Source organism: Acartia tonsa, chromosome 3 (genome assembly GCF_053477335.1).
Source record: "Acartia tonsa isolate MP-2025a chromosome 3, ASM5347733v1, whole genome shotgun sequence".
In the NCBI taxonomy this organism is placed as follows: Eukaryota; Metazoa; Arthropoda; class Copepoda; order Calanoida; family Acartiidae; genus Acartia; species Acartia tonsa.
Window position 1 is genome coordinate 9,480,683 of NC_137262.1, and position 17,656 is coordinate 9,498,338.

At 32.1% G+C, this 17,656-nt stretch overlaps 2 protein-coding genes across 6 annotated transcripts in view; both read left to right on the forward strand.

Moving 5' to 3' along the window:
- Positions 1–1,830, forward strand: part of LOC145313250 (ligand of Numb protein X 2-like) — a 141,552-nt gene extending 139,722 nt beyond the window's left edge. The window contains exons 22-23 of one of the 2 annotated variants that reach the window (XR_013877288.1): positions 9–263; positions 526–878. Coding sequence is in view for 1 of the 2 variants with exons in the window: in XM_080152571.1 (XP_080008697.1) it covers positions 9–51 (43 nt within the window). In the remaining variant the exon portion in view is untranslated. Of the gene's footprint in view, positions 1–8 lie in introns of both variants that reach the window. The other variant, XM_080152571.1, reaches the window with a different exon arrangement.
- Positions 1,831–9,956: 8,126 nt separating this feature from the next.
- LOC145313249 (uncharacterized) lies at positions 9,957–15,746 on the forward strand. Of its 4 annotated transcripts, none has more exons than XM_080152570.1 (5): positions 9,957–10,298; positions 11,179–11,319; positions 13,056–13,289; positions 14,131–14,318; positions 15,091–15,746. In XM_080152570.1, exons 2-5 carry the CDS (start codon positions 11,181–11,183, stop codon positions 15,130–15,132), a joined length of 603 nt encoding a protein of 200 aa, XP_080008696.1. In that variant the 5' UTR covers positions 9,957–10,298; positions 11,179–11,180; the 3' UTR covers positions 15,133–15,746. The 4 variants fall into 4 exon arrangements, with proteins under 4 accessions (XP_080008696.1, XP_080008695.1, XP_080008692.1 ...); XM_080152569.1 differs by having other exon boundaries at positions 15,088–15,726; XM_080152566.1 differs by having other exon boundaries at positions 10,045–10,298; positions 14,062–14,318; positions 15,088–15,208.
- Positions 15,747–17,656: the final 1,910 nt, after the last annotated feature.

Below are 17,656 nucleotides of genomic sequence, written 5' to 3' on the forward strand. Positions count from 1 at the left end.
GTTTTCAGAGTTGTAATGGAGGTGGTCAGCTGGCTTGGAACAGAATTATAAAAAAAAATCACACACAAAAATACACTAAATGTGCCACAAAATAGTTTTCTTGAATCTAGTGAATAAAAATAAATAACAATCTAAAATTAACTCTATTAAAAAATCTTCCAAAATTAAAAGTTATAGGTATGGAATGAAATGTTTATAACGTGAATAATATAAATATTTTAATTGTTAAAAATTGTATACATTCTTATTATATTATATTTATGGTGTGGGTTTAATAGACAGTTGTCCGCGGAAACGTAAATTAGGAATTATTGAACTGTCCTTGGCATTTATGGACCTAAGGCCCAAGACAACAAGCAAGCGATTAATTATGATTAATATGATTTTTTATTTATACTTCTGTGGATAATTTCTATGAAACTTTGCTAACTATGTTTTTTCATCACGGTTTAAAATCGGTGTAAATTAATTTGAAAATGAGCCGTTATGAGAAACGTTTAAATAATTACTATATACAACCTGTAGAAAAAGCCATCATTTATCAATTAATTTTAGTTTTATGGTTTTATTATTTTTTATGATTTATTTCAGTTTTTTTATGAATTGTGATCAATCAATTCTTATAATTTTTGTCTGGTGATTATCGTAATATTTATGCAATTTAATAAAGATGCTACTCTTTAAGCCCCAACTTTCAGTAAGCTTGTTTTTTTCCAATTCTAAATATATTAAGACCTTTGTAATAGTTTGGTTTGCCTTAACTTTTTTTTTTTATAAGATTTCTTTTAATAAACACAAGTTTTCAAGTAATGAGATTAATAAATTAAATAATATTGTGATACAAAAATAAACTAAATAAAATTTAATTTAATTTTCAATACCTATCTTGTACAAAAGTTACTAATTTTTATTTAAATTTTATATTCATGTCTTATGTGCCAATTTTATCATAAAATTGAAAATTCCCTTTTGTCGCAAGTAAAAATAGTTTTACATTTATTGAAATATTTTTTATGTAATATCGAGGTAAAATGTTTGAAATTAAATTTTCCCTTTCAAGGCAAACATCAGAGGAAAAAAAAGATATTTCAATGTAGTTTTTATTTGTTGACAGTGCTTCCTGAATAAAAATCCCCCCAAAAATCCAAGAAAATTAATCTTAAAACGATAAAATTCATATACAGCTTTTAAGAAAAAGTATTTCGTAACCCCTTTCGAAAATTGCACATTTTTGGCGTTAAAGATTATTAAAAGAGGACAATATAACTGTTTCTAGAAAGTTTTAGCTATCTAGAATGTTTCTAAATATCATTGGTACTTGGATTACTAGATCTCAACAATTCTCGCCCCCTACCTTTAAGTTTTTTTTTTTTAAGGTTAACACATTCCATTTCTCTCTGATTTCCAGATCTTCTTTACAAACATTGAATCTTGTAAACGTACTTTCCAGTATGGCTTCAAAACCGATTAACATCCGCTGGGTTGGAACCGGTTCTGAGCCATTTTGAAAAAAAAAACATGTATCGTATCGTATTATGGACAATTTTCTATGAAGAATAAAATATAAATCTTAGAATTAATACCAGTATTGTTGGCCCTATCCTTTGGCCCTTGGAGTCAACAAAATTGGAATTAGTCTTTTAATTTTGTATTTTACTATCCGCGGAAAACTGTCTATAATACGAAGCGATATGCTTCTTATCCCCCACTTACACACACACACACACACACTCATGTATAAATGGTTTTTATAAAATTGTTTGAATGATAAATTATTATGTAAAACTTGTGATAATAGTTATTATGGAATAAACATATCCCTCTTCAAAATTGTGTATGAACATGAACGCACAGTGGACTATTTTGGTCTTTTTGTGGACATTTCACCTACCTCTACTCAAAGTCAATTTTCTCAGCTTGTAGTTGATAGAATCGTTTAAAATAAAAAGCCTGCGCCTTAGTATAACCCAATGCAACTCGTATATTCACCTACAGAAGAAAAACAAAAGCCAGCTGGTCTAGAAAATACTTTCAAGCATTAATAAATATTACTGTAGGAATGATTATAATTCATAATTCATCAACCAATAGTTAAAAAGACAAAAACTCTTCGGTTTTATATAAGATAGGGTATATATTTTCAAAATAATTTATTTATTTAGAGGAACTCCAATGTTGATTTTTGGCGAAATGTCCGGCCTTAGACCACTGTGGAACGTCGCCGGTTAGTTGGATTGAATGGCAAGCAATCATGGAGAAGTAACTGGCAGCTGCAACCAACAATTTAATTAATAAGCGGCCTTTAGCAGTTGAAGCCGCTGTGATAATCTTTAAAACAGCTTAGCCAAAACTGTAGGAGCACTAGCATGCATCTGCAATAAACTGGGCGGATTAGGGAAAGCTTCGAGGCTTGCCATCGAATTTTAATTCACCAATCAGCAACCCAACTGGCCTAAGCTGCAGCCAGCCATAAGCTGCCGCAGCACCAACCTTGCTTAGTCTTACCCCCTGATTTTATTGCTTTTCTAAAGAACATATTAATATTTGGATTTATTATGATTGTCAACCAAAAAAACTTGTAAGCTTTGAATCTAAACATTCGTCATTCACTCGCGCTTTATTTTGATCGTAGCTTTGCATAGTTAGGCAGAAAGTGCAACCCATCACATCCCCGAAAACTAGCGGACGTAAGTATTCTTTAGTGTTACTCGTCATAGATATAATTCTAAGCATAAACTCTGATGATAGTGGACAAAATAATGCTAATTCTCCCGGTCATGCTGGAAAGGTGACGCAAATTTCAGATCCCAGATTTCGCGATTTGAGAAAAATTTATCTTTATATTACAGCGATTTTAAATAATCCTGCAAGCATCGCTTTTATCTTTTAGAGAAAAAAAGTAAGTCAAATAGCGAAAACTGAGATATGAAATTTGCGTTATCCTTCCAAAATGACGCATGGCGGCGTATGACCGGGAGAAATGACATTATTTTGTCTACTATCACCCTGAGAGGTTTCTATACCTAGTCCTAAAGTAATATTCAAACCAAAACCTTTATCCCCCCCCCCCATAATTTCCATTTGTTTTAAATTAAGGTTAGGGTGTTTCTGTGCGCGACAACGACAAGTCATTTTGAGGGAAATTGCCAATACAACTTTATTTTAATGGATTTTTCTTTTATAAATTCTGAAAGCTTTGCTGTTCTATCTGAACATTTCAATAGTACATTTTGACAAAACTACATTTTTCCTGTTTTTAAAATGAGACCCATGTTACATAATAAGTTAGATAGAAAGGTAAGTTTAAGTAGTTGGGAGGTTGATTATACTTTTTCTTTATTAAATGAGAATCTAATAACAAACATGTTTTCTTTTTTAAACCTGTATGGGATGGTGTTTTTTTAAAGTAAGTTCTTGGTTAAATTGGATTAATATGGATTTTATGAAGAAATGCATATAATCCGTAAATATGAACTGCACAGAATAGTTATTTCTCGCATCGTATTATAAACAGCTTTCCGCGGATATAGAATGTACATTGGTACAATTATAAGATTAACACCAGTTTTTTTAGACCCAAGGTGCCCAAGGCACGGGCTAAAAAAACTGGTTTTAATCGTATGATTGTAAACTTTTATATTCGTAGAAAGCATGATATAAAACGATGCTAAACATAGTTTTTTCGTATGGATGAAAACCGGTTCCTATCCACCGGATTGGAATGAATACGAGAAAATATCTTAATTATTTATGAAGACGATGGTTGCTAGATTTAATAACATATTGAGAAAGAGACAAAATTACTATTTCTGTACATTAATATTATTGATGGCTTCGAAATATCCACTGGATTAGAACCTGTTCTAAGCCTTAAAGAAAACTCATGTATCAAATCGTATTTTGGACAATTTCACTAATAATAAAAAAAGCCCTTTGGGGCTAAAAAAACCGATTGAAATCTCATAATTTCTATGTTTACTTTCTGCGTAAAGCTGTTTTTAATACGATGCGATACTAGTTATTTCTCGCATTTTATTATAAACAGCTTTCTAGCTCCCATCCCTTCAGTCATTGCAGGGTGGGGAGAAGAAATGGGGGAAAGTTTGGGGGGGGGGGGGGGGGTTAGAGATGGGGGAAAGAAATGGGAAATAGGGATAGGAGAAGGGATGGGGAAGAAGGGATAAGGACTAGAAGGACCATAATCAAATAATCCCAACCCTTAAAACGCCCTTATTTAAAATTAGTACACATAATCAAAATGCCCCCCCCCCCCTATAGCAAAGTGCCCCCTGGGGGCACTTTGATTTAAGGGGGGGCAAAATTTTGTAAAATCTTCAAAATGCCCCCCCCCCATAGACAAAGTGCTTCGCACGCCACTGTGTTCAACCCCAAAAGAAACTAGTTTAAAACCACCAGTAGGTGTATACCTTGAAAAACCCAAATCGATTTAACGTTTACAAGGATCTTAAGCTTTCGACAGAGGAACAGACATCGTTCTACTTTGTATAACAGATTGGTTTGTATGCTAACAAAATTTAATTTTCTTCATTTAAGTGATAATAAACCAAAAAAATGAATATATTGATTTTAAATTTATGATAAAATTTCTTAAACATTTTAAGTTTTCTTCTCAAATTCACTTTGAACTTAATTGCTCTAATTTAAATATGACAAAAAGGATTAATTTGGAATTCTAATTTAATAATGCAGAAGGTTTATCATTGCAAGTGGCTAACCTGACAATAATAAACCCTAAATACCAGTTATAACCTACCCTATCTATTAAAAATGAATGCAATTCTTTGTCCAAAGGTTTGACCTAAAACTGTACCTTATGTACTCAACGAAGTGCGCAAACCTATATCTTAATACTTTTATAGTCCACAAAGAATAAAAAACAAAAGTTTATTTAATACTTTTATATATAAACAATTTGTTTGTTTTTTCTATATTGATGTAACTTGCAATATTTGCGTCTAAAAAAAGGCTAGAGTAAAAAAGTACCTTTCCAGAGAACAAGGATGAAAAAGTCATTTTTCCTTAAATTAGTAGCAAAATCAGAACGGTTACAATTTCAAGGGATTACGCTCATTTACAAATGAGTTATAATAATGAGTTATGCCTGTTTATGGGCTAACGAATTTCCATTTTTTTACATTAATATAATAAAAATAGTTAAAAACATTTTAACCTAGTGTTTTTGGACAGTTTAAATATGAATAAAAAAAAAACAAAGTTAATTTAAAATAACAATTGTTTATTTGCTTTTCAATGTTTAAATAACATAAAATTGAACACTAAACATTATTTTACTACGCATAAAATTATAGGTAAAATCTCAATAGTTTTCATCTTCCCTCACTAACTTACTGCATTAAAAAGAATGAGAAGAATGTATAAAGTTTTCAATAAAAGTATAACGATGCTTGTCTGTCCGCCTTTACGCAGGATAAAACTTAGAATATCTCTGAACCAAATGGATTCTGATTTTATGCAATATATCTACTGATCATACTTTTTTTAAGCGAAGCTTTTCTATAATTAAGGTCGGTCCGTCCATCCGTAACGGATAGCTTTTTTCGATAATTAAGGCATGTTAGAATTGTACTATCGATTTCAAACTTTGCATGGTGATTCCTGTAGTAGTTAGGTACGATTTAGAAAGCGTAGCAACTCTATAATCATTACCAGAATGTCCGTATGTCCATTTTAAATGTGATGATTTTTTTTACTTTTTTAACAACAAATTTTTATGTGAAATAATAATCCGATTGATGTGATTTTTGATATACAGATTCCTGGGACAACAAAGTACAATATTATAAGCGAAGCAACTCTATAATCAAGTTCTAAAAATGTAAGTATGTCCATAAACATTATTCTGTATCAAGCAGTTTTTCAACAAACTCACTTACAATTTTGCTTCGACTCTTATTCTGATTATTCAGTTCTGACACTATACAAGTGTTAATGTCCGTTTGTCCTACCGTTTCAGTGCTTTGCTTTTATGGATGTTGTCATCCTTGTTTTCTAGGGGATGGGAAACTCATCTCAAGGAGTGATTGCCCCTCATCCTCAAAAAAATTAATCAGTAGTTCCAAAAGATGTTAATTATTTTAAAAAAATTAATATTCATATTTAGTTTTAGTAGGCAAAGCTACTATGGGCTTGGGGCGAAGACATTTGATACAATGTATAATATGATCAATAAGTTATATAAATACATTGCATTGTATGTTAATGTTTGCAGTCTTCTTTGACAAGAAATCAATAATAAGATAATAATCTAAGAAAAGATTTTTAAAACATATTTTCTTCATGAATGATGTCTTGAGTAGGTGGGTGAATTGTTTTTTTTTCATTTTTAGCAAAGCTATTCAACAACTTACTTTGTTTGTCCGTTTGTAAATATGAATTTCTTGGTTGTTTTATAAGATAAACAGCTAAACTATTCATCTTATGTTTGGAATACTTATTCCTATTACAACAAGGTACAATGTTATGAGCGAAGTATCTCTATAATCAAGTCACAAAAAAAGAATCCTGCATTAAAGCATTTTTGCAACAAATTGACTTACAATTGTCTTTATACTTATACATTAATATTCTGCTTATTCCGTTTTGACACTCTACGAGTGTTTATGTTTATTTGTCCTTCCGTTTCAGAGCTTTGCTTTTATATGTAGATGTTGTCATCATTGTTATTTTGCAACTCAAGCTAGTGTCGACGACCTTGATTTATTTAGGCGTCATTTATCATCTATTTATTTATGTAATGGAAAAAGGGATTATTATAAATAAGAGCCAAAAAACATGTTTTTCTTCTAAAAAAACAAATACAAAAATATTTAAAATAATTGTAAAATTCATTTTTTTTAGCTTATTGCGATATCTTTAATGGAAAATAATAAAAAAGAAAGGCGGGTGGTAGCTCTCACATAATGTTCGGAGAGGTCGTATTCCAAGATTTTCTATTTGCTTATTAAGACACACTCAGTGAGACACAACCAATAGTTGAACATACACACTACCACACATACCTATAATGAAAGGCTGGGTTTTTACTAAAATATACATACACAGAAAAAGATGTAATTATAAACTTTTAATGAGAATAGTTATTCATCGCATCGTATTATGGACAGCTTTTGCGGTTATTAAAATGCAAAATTAATAGATTAAAGCCAATGTTGTTAGACCCGAGGGACCATAGGCGCGGTATAACAAAACTGGTATTAATTTTAAGATTTTTATTTTAATATTTGTGGAAAATTGTCTGTAATTCGATGCTATACATGATTTTTTAGAATGGTTGAGAACCGGTTCCAATCCAGCTAATATTAATCGGTTTCGAAGCCATACTGGAAAAAGTATAAAATTAACAATTAAAAGTCTTATCTGAAGACATTTTGGTTCGGGGAACATAAAAAGCATTTGCTGTCAAAACTATTCAATTTTTAAAGCGAAGCTTATCATTATTCTTTATATGTTTAAAAACATAGGAACTGAAACTTATGCTCTTTGAATCCTATCAAACTTTTATATTATTGTCGACATATAATAGTGGCCATATCTGACACATTATCGAGATGATGATATTCTAATAACTTAACACTTCGTTCATAGACATAGTGATCGCAGGACGATTGAGTTCATCTTTTCAGAAAAGCTTTGCATAGTTTTCAGACATTTTTATAGTGGGAGTGCATGGAACATATAAAAACATATTTTTATACATTTTCACCAGATACAAATAAGTACGTAATAAGCAACAGATTCTATCAATAGTTAACCTCCTTTCAAAATGTTCTATTTTACAAAATCTTCTATTATGATCTACATTAAATTCAAATATTCTATAATACAGGGTGCTCCACATAAATCGGGACATTTTGTAATTTTTAAAGAAAGAACATAAAATCGTCAATTTTAAAGGTATTAATGAATTTTAAAAACTGGGAAGCAATAAAATCGCCACCAACCTCAATCACCGCCGCTACACGCCTCCTCAACCGCCGGCAGGTCAAGGTCAAATTGTACCTGTCCAAGATGGCGTAGTTCTCCTTGATAGTAGCCATGAGGGAGGTCTTTGTGGTATGGGCACGTCGATTGGTGCATGCTTCAAAGTAGCCTCAGGCCCAAAAGTCCATTGAATTAAGATCGGGCTGCTGGGAGGCCACATTTCCTTAAAATCATGAGTAACCGCAGAATCCAATTTCACCCAACTTTCAAGCTGCCCTTAGACACGGAGGCTCTCATCAGGACCACAGTTGAGCTAGAATGACGTTTTTTACCTTTTTGGAAATGGCATAAAGTTTCAGCTAAGGTTGTCAGCGCAACCCATATTCTAAAATGAGTTTCAAAGTTCCATATGGGTCCCTGAAATCGAGAACCGAGAAATTTTCATGAATTTTCTCGATTTTTGACGTTTTTGACATCTCAAAATCTGCCACGTTCCACTTTGCTGGAGTACTACGGCCAAGTCATTTCAGATAGAGAGCTCTAGTCTTTTCTAGTGTCTTACTTATGTATCTAACAATATCCCCAGCAAGTTGAATAACTCTACTTCACCTACAGATGGGCTGGGGTCAGATTTATTGGGCCCTAGTCGAGAATCCAGATTAAACCACCGGCGCATTTGGAATCTGCCTTGTTGAACATATGTGCGGCCAGCTCGATGTACACGCCCAACTTTGTCCAAAGATTTTTTTGTGCTAAAAGGTCATTACCTAAGCTTTCTATAGAGGGGTTAAACGTCCTGATTGGTCAAGTAGTTTTCAAGCTATGACCGTTTAAAAAATGTCCCGATTTATGTGACGCACCCTGTATAGTAAGCTGGTTTATGTCTTATGTTTTAAGCGAAGAATTAACCGCTGAACCGATATGTTTCTGCTTAACAGTGAAGCTTCTTCTAGTTCCAGGGAAGGTTTTTAACTATTCAGGGGAGATTACACCCTTCCAATGAAAAAATTAACCCCCCCCCCCAAAGAAAAATTACTTTCTCTTTAAAAAAAAACTTACATTGAAATGCAGTTAGGTCGACTCTCCCCTCCCCCCTAACTAAGTGCCCCTTCTAGGGGGGCTTAGCCGCAAGTATTTTTATATCAAATTAGAGTAACAAGATGTCTGTATGTCTGTGTGTGTAGCAAAAGATCTCGCTAACAGCTGGAACGATATGGTTCTCCTTTACAGTGAAGTTTCTTACAGGATACCTACTACCTTCGCCCCCTCTAATGAAAATCGCTTCTTTAACAAATTAACCACCCCCCCCCCCCCCAACCAAAAAAATCTTTATCCCTCTTCATAAAGCTACCCCGGATGGAGTTTTCTTAGAACGCAGCTTCTGATATTCAAACCTTCTAGAACATCTAGCGCGCGCACTTTAATAACCAAGCACAACCATAAGCCAATCGTTTTGGTAAACGATTTGTCATTGTAACGTTAGAAAACTTTAGTCTTATTGGCAAGTTTTACTTAATTAAAGATAGTTTTATATAATACTAAAAGTTTTTCATTCATATTTTTTAAAGTGCTTAAATTGAACACAGAATTAGTGTCTGACTGATTATGACGCAACAAAAAAAATTAGCCAATGAGAGGTCACAATAAATTTTACCATTGGTCAATAACGGCCTCTCATTGGCTAATTTTTTTTGTTACGTCATAATCAGTCAGACAGTATTACTGTGTCCGCTTAAATTATCCTATTTGCGAATCAATCCCTTTTAAACTTTGAAAAGAAAGTTAACCTTTTCTAGATGAGATAGGGAAATATTTCACTATAGCATAACCTCCTCTATTTATCATTATTCCCTTTTGAGTTTCTGCTTCAAAAAAGGGGATGTTTTTAGGTCTATCTACTACTTCCGTCAGAAAAAAAATGTAGGATAAGAATAATGTTTAAACCCCGAGCATTTTCGGTGGTGAAATCCAAATTATTCCGCTTTATACCAGTTCGAATCCTCTTGCTTATCCCTCCCTCTCTCTTACTTCAAATCACACACACACACACACACACAGCAGAGTGTGTGTGCTCCGCAGTTCACTCAGGACGAGAGACAAGTATCAAAGCAAAGCTATATACACCACCCTTAATATAAAATCAGTGCAGAATATCATTATTTCATACATTTAAATGTGTTATTTCTTAATCTAAGAATTGTGAATATTATCTGTTAGTGTAAAAGAGTGTTTAAAGCAACATTTTTTGCCATTGTTTTATTTTTGTCGTCATAAAAGACCAAAAATTGCTCCTAAAGTCAAATCACCAAAGAATAGCAAAAAAAGACCTAATAAAGGTAAGTTAACAATACTTTTAAAATTAAATAGTTAGATAAATAAGAGATATAACCCTTATAAAGTGTATTTTAATATAAAATTAAGCTTTAAACTTAAAAAAACATATTGTACCTACTATGTAGTTGAAACCCTTCCCAAAATATCTCTTCCTAGAAAGTTAAGTGTTACAGAAACGTTTCTGCGCTAAATTTAGAGGTTTTGACTTATTTTAGGGGTTAATGCGGTAGATTTTGAGTTTTTCCATTTAAAGTTATATTATTTTATTTAAAATTCATGTTTATAATTGCCGGTATTAAGAATAAAAAACAAAATGTTTCCTTTTAAAATGTATTTTAACAATTCTAATAAAATGTAATAAAATGCGTCAATTAATTTGATTAAATATGAAATCATTAATTTTAATGAATAAATAATAAAAAATGTCGTCTCTAACTTTCTCTCTGTTAAAATGTAATCATGAGATAAATTTTGCACATTTTATATTTGCATATAGGAAGCTGCAGTAATTGATTATTCGAAGCTGCTTGCTTATTTAAAAAAACCTTAGTTGAATGCTATAAGCATTCTATTTTATTTATATTTGTACTAGAAAAGGTTTTAAAAGGATGGGCATTAGGTTTTAAATGCTTTTATGCTCTAAATATATTTCATACAAACATATTTTGGCTGTAATTTTATATATTATAGTCATTCTAGAATCAGCTGTTATAAAATGCCGGGAAATGCATTTAAAAACTAGACCAACAATTTGACAGCATTCTGTTATACAATAAGATTAAGGAAACAAAAACATTATGTGTTAAATACTTTAGCCATCTATACATCTGTAAAGAAAATATTTAATGACAATACCTGTTAATTAAAAATTGTATATTACAGAAATGACAACCTCCGACTCTGGGAGTGGTTCTGACGGAGGTGGTGGTGGACAGGGTCAGCTGACATCCGAGTCACACCATCAACCCCAGCAACAATGGTATTCATATGATCACAGTCCAAGATCAGATACACATGATCAAGGTAACTATTAATTCTGCACTGGATAGTCTGGGCATAAATATTCGAATTTCAACTCTTTTGAAATAAATGTCTTGCATTCTTGTGCATGAAAGTCAGCGTGCAAAATGGTGGGTACATTGTCATAATTATGGATTCTTGTTTGTTACTATCATTATGCGCTTCTAGCGTCTAGGAGATCTGTATGTGAAAAGTAAGGAATGTTGGAAAATGACCTAAAACCAAGCTTAGATATGAAAATTAAGTAGTCTAAAACCATCCAGGGACTTATAAGAAGCTTCCAAAAAGAGAGAACTCAATCGGTTATGTAGTTCTTAAGCTTCAGACAAAAACTACTTACTACTTTATATAATAGGATATATATAATAATAGACAGAAATTTCTGTGTTTCTGTCTGTACCGTAAGATCTCGCTAACCGACCCAACTCTCTTTTTCTATGAAGCCGGAAGGATTTTGACTGTTTTAGGTGAGGGTGAAACCCCTGCCCCCCTAATCTTAGATTATAGTGACTAATAAAAAATGACGAAATACAATACAAATGTCTAATGATAGGACAGTATACATTTTTCTATCGGTCAATAACAATGTCATTGGCTATTTGCATAATATGATATCATTTTATTAGGCACTATAAGCTGCTTCTAGAAATGCATGCAAACAAATCTTATTTTTTCGAGCAACAGCTGTTTTGATTATAGAATGTACACAATTAACTTTATTTTTTTTTGTACAAAATAAAGTTTTTATTACTATTTTTTCTTTCTTTTTCTTTTGTTTGAATCTCATAGAAACAATATCATATGTTAGCTTAAATGATTTGCCGTTTTGATTTGCAATAAAAACTTGCTTTGTTAGTATTTAGTTTTTTTTTAAATAGCGATCATTGACCTTATAAGCTTAATCAAGGAGGGAGGAAACATTGGTCTGTATAACGTAGTAGTGCATAAATTTTTCCACCAATGATCTTGAAGTACATTTAGAGAATAAACTAATTTATCGTCCAGTCCCCCAAGAACCTTAAACATCTAATTCATTATTGCCTTTTAAAGATACATAGTCTTTCTTTCTTGAATTTTATTCATACATTTTATAGGTTAAAAATTAAACAAAAATATTTTTTTTATACTTTGTTGTCTAGAATTGATTTTATGTCTGACCTGAATTTAATTTTGCTCATTAACATTTCATTTAAACCTAGTACGTACATAGTTTGTACTATTTATTGCTATGAAAAAACCTATTCTTTATCTACTATCTTTCTTTTATTAGCAGTAAAGGAATTTATGGTGCTTTCCTTCAAATGTATTATGATCACTGAGACCCCTCTCCCATATATATTTACAATAGGGGGGGGGGGGGGGTTGTCTGTTTCCTTATGGCCATTTTTTATATAAAATAGAAAGGAAATATTTTGAGTTGGTATCCTTTTTCCTGAACAAAAATAGCCTAAAACTGCCTATAACGAAAGCAAAATCTCCCTGGAAAAAATTGTTAAGCTTTCTATCCTAATTCTTTAGATGAAAATAATTGGTTAAAAGGTTTGGACACGAAATAAATTTGAATTCAATGAAACAAGTACAATGTACATAAAACTTATAATAGCAGTATAATTTACAGTCAAATGCCCCTTCTTTAAACCTGACAATAAAAGACAGATACCATGCTACTTTAGTATTCCTAATCCATTTAAAGTTTAAATCTAAGAGAAATATAATTTATTGTCATTGTTAATTTTCAGGTTTAAGCTACCAGCCTCCTACTATATATCAGCACACAGACCCACAGCAGCCAAAACACGATGTTAAAGAGGATCCCCTCAGCCATCACGGCCGGCCGCGGACTCCTGGAGACGTGCTGCAGGTTCCTGGTCACGCTGCTGGCGGCCACCACCAGATGTTGGATCCTATACAGTCGCAGCCACCCCTCCTGCCAGAGGCGTACTCAGGATACCCTCAGTATCAATATTATACAGGTCGGCACTATTTTTTAAAGAAAAGTTAATGTCAGTTATTTATTTAAAATCACAGGGGCAGAATTATTTCTAAATCTAAGAAATATTTTTGGTCATAAATTGTTATATAATGAGATTATTCTAGAAATCCATACTGCACATTATCCGTACTACACTGGCGGCTACGCCCCCTCGTGGTCTCTAGGGACACATGAGGTGGTGGGGGTTGAAATCTAACCCATATTTTTTATTGGTTTCAAAAAGAGAAAGTAAAATTTTCCCCCTCCGCCACAAAAAAAATACATTGTAAAGGAGAACCAAATCGGTTTAGCGGTTAGCGAGTTCCTTCGGTACCGACAGACATAGATCCTGTTACTTTTACTTAAGTAGAGTATTGTACATTATTTTCCAAAAGTAAACATTAAACAGACACACTTTAATAATATTTATAAATCTACAGTGACATAAAAAATAGCTTATCTCTATCTATAACTATATATATCTATATCTACCTAAAACTAGTATTGAGCAGATTTTTAGTTCAATTTGTATTAGATATAATTTTTATTTTTTGCTGATTTTTTTTCGTGGAAAAAATTAATTGAGTTAATCATAAATGTTGTATAAAAATATCCAATCATTTATGATCAAATGTTTGTACTTTTTTTCTCAGTAAGGTTAATTTAAGGTTTCTTTTGACACAGTGTTTTTTAATTTTCTTTTGATTGATTTACTTGATTTTTCTTAAGTTTAAATTTGACAATTTTCTAAAACATGTAATTTATTTAAATAGGTGCTTTACAAAGATATTATCAACTATATCAACTTGCACTGTTAAGAAATTATCAACTTTGCATTGCAGGTTCTTATATCCCACCCCCAGCACCCCCCACATACTACAGCCTACTGCCAGAGCACCACCAGAGCGCCCCCACATACCTCGCCCCCAGCCAGCTGTACACCCCCCTACAGCCCCCCGGAGATCCGTACACTCAGTATCATTCTTTCCTCACCCCGAATGATTATTTTGAAGAATTTTTACAGATACAGGTAGTTTAAATCTCAAAACAGCATTGAATTGAATACATATAAAAAATCATGGAAGGGACTAACGGTCAAAATAAGTTTTAGAGCACATGTTCAGTTGTCATAATAAAGAAAAGAAAGAGAAAGAATAAGCAAAAACTCAAAATAAAAATCACTTACAAAACAAGATACTGGATATGCATGTGCCATAAGAATCTTCAATGAAAATTTCAGCTGTCTAACTTCATTAGCAGATGACAAAAATCATATTTCCTCCATAGCGTTACGGACTGACAAAGTGAATGGTAGAGTAATTTCGCTACTTAAAATATACCCACTTCACAACTAGCCATTTAAATCCTTTATTCTACATTTATTGTTTATGATCATAAGAGATATGGGACCAGTATTCAGTCAGAAAATGCATAATATTTTCCAAGTCGAGGCATTTTCTTTTTTTATTCCCTTCATAACCGTCTCCCTTTGATTAATCTCAAAACTTGTATTAGCTCTGAGTTATTAGAAATTTTGCTAAGGACATGAACAGATTTGATTGTCATACTTTTACTGAATACTGGCAAAAAGACCTACAGACAGCTGACAGACAAACATATGAATTCATTGCTTAAAAAAATGTTTAAAGAACGTGTCCTAACTTTTGTAATTTCAAAAAAAAAATAGCTAGTCGGTGCCGTTAGTAAGTAGTAGATATATAATGATCCATAGAATTTAGATATACACGTTCTTTTCAAAAATGATTATTCATAGCAACTTATAATATTTTTATTTTAAGCAGGGCTGGAGCGCAGACCCATACCATCAACCAAGACCAACATAGCCAATTCACTTCACAAACTAATGCATTTTTTATACCACAGTTTATTGTATAAAGTTTTATTTTTCATCTTTTATAATTTCGCTACAAAAAGGAGATGTTAGAGATTACAAGGACGTCCAAGCTTTTTGAAGATGATTAAAGTCCCTCCATGACGTCATACGATAGAATAACCAATGAGAGGCCAGCATAAATTTTACCAAAGGTCAATTACAGTGTATACTGGCCTCTCATTGGCTTTTCTATCGTATGACGTCATAATCTGTGGAGGGACTAATCATCTTCAAGCTTTTTTATTAATTTTTTTTTTGATGGGGGGTAATCTTCATACCATAAAGGCAAGGACGTCCAACCTTTTTTTTAAGGAGGGGGGGGGGGGGTAATCACTCATTTACCCCCTCCTTGGACGTCCCTGAGAGCTCTCAAAAAATGAGAAATTCTAGGATTTTTATAATCACTGATATCTCTAATCAAACCATTATTTCATAATCATCAAAATTAAAAAGGCACACATAAATATTATGTTTATGTAATAACCAGCTTTAAAAATGATATTTTAGTTATGTTGTCATATTAAAATTGTAATTTAGGCTGAAATTTTTGTTTTATTTGATTTTGTCATAAAGAACTTTGAAAGTGTACATGTAAACATAATGACTCAATGAGCTAAGATTTTGTCCTCTTTTTAGTGAGGAAATGAGGACTTTCATGCAATTTTTTCTCGGTGAGATCAGCGGTACAAGTATTTTTAGATTGTTACCTTTCGAAGCACAAAGTGTTTCTTGCTGACCCGGATCCTAGTAAATTGATATTTGTATTTTGATTTTTGTTTAATCATGTACATTACTACATTCTACAACCAAACCTGAAGCCTTTTTTGGTTGTCAAATATTATGCATAACAAAAATGGATTACAACTAAAATTTGAAAGACTTTTGGCTAAATCCTTTAAAATTTCTTAGGCTAGCCTAGAAGTTAGAATGTTCCTTAGTATTATAAATTTTTTTATATCGATGTGAGGCTAAGGAAACACTAACTCCTAAGCTATCCTATGAAATTTATAGGATTTGGTCCATTATCTTAAAATGTAAAACTATTAAATATTTTTTGTATAATCCATTTTTAAATAGATTTAGAAAATTGATCAACTTTTTCCTCTATGCAGTATTTTCCATTTGTCATCCTTCCTTTTACCATAAAATACCTAATGAAGTCGGATTAAAATTATTTGGATATTGTCAGTTTCGTGACATCGCCTCTCAAGGGGCTTATCGTCGTATTTTCACAGTAGCTTTTTTAATATTTCTATCTATTTTTCTATGAAAAACTACTGTGAAAATTTGAAGAAACGGCCCTTAAGAGGCGATTTCACTAAACCGACAATATCCAACTGTTTTGTTACCAGTAAATCCTTTTTTATATAAATGATACCAATGAATACTTTAGTTTTATAATCAATGTTTTTTTTCTAACATATTTCTTGTTATTAATGAATCGGTGATATTTGGTATACATAAAAATAAAACATAAAATTGTCAGTGTGTGTTTTTCTTATCATTGTATTATTATTATATAGGAAAGTGAAGCAACTCTATAAGATATTTGTCTAATGTTATTTTTTTTGTAAAAATTATAATGCTTCGCTTATTAACAACTTTTTAAAATGAACTAGTTGCATTTTTTATCCTATCTCACATTAATCATTGTAGCCTCTGAAGTACAAATAGCACAGAAATTGTTTAATGGCAAAATATTGATTTTATGACTATTCTAATTAAATGCATAGCCTTTTTCTACTATCAACACAATCCGCAAAATTTGTGTTTTAACAAGGTACGCATTTTTGTACACCAAGTTATTGACAAGTCATGCTGTAAGTCTGTTGGGACATTTTACATGCAACGTAGCTCCTAAACTATATGAAGCACAAGAATGGTTCTTATATTTCCAAAAACTAGAGCTTATCTTGGTTCTAACGGTATGGAAAACATTATTCTACCATTAACATACGCCGCGCAAATTGCACACCCTTGAAGATTTTGTAGTTTTTTATATTATTAGGTACGATTTAATCTTGAACCCCTGTTATAGAAGGGAACATATAGGGCTGTAAAATAAACTGTAATCTAAAGTTTTGTAAGAAAATTCTATCATTCGATGGTTTGTTTTCATAACTTATTATAAATCTTGATGGTACAAACAACAGTGTCAATTTTTGGACCAATAATTTTCAATCAATAGACGGGTAACTTTGTTTATCATCATGAGGGATATTGTCAATTATCTTGTGTATTTAGATATCAATAGTATCTGTTGATAAAATAACAACACTCTAGCTTATCTAAATATTAAATATAATATCCGTATAATAAAGTAACAGGATGTGTGTTTGTCTGTCTGTTTGTTTGTATCGAAGGATCTTGCTAACCGCTGAACCAATCGGGTTCTCCTTAACATAGTAACTTCTCATAGGTCCCGGGAAGGTTTATAACTATAATGGGGAGGGTAATACCACCCTCCCAATATA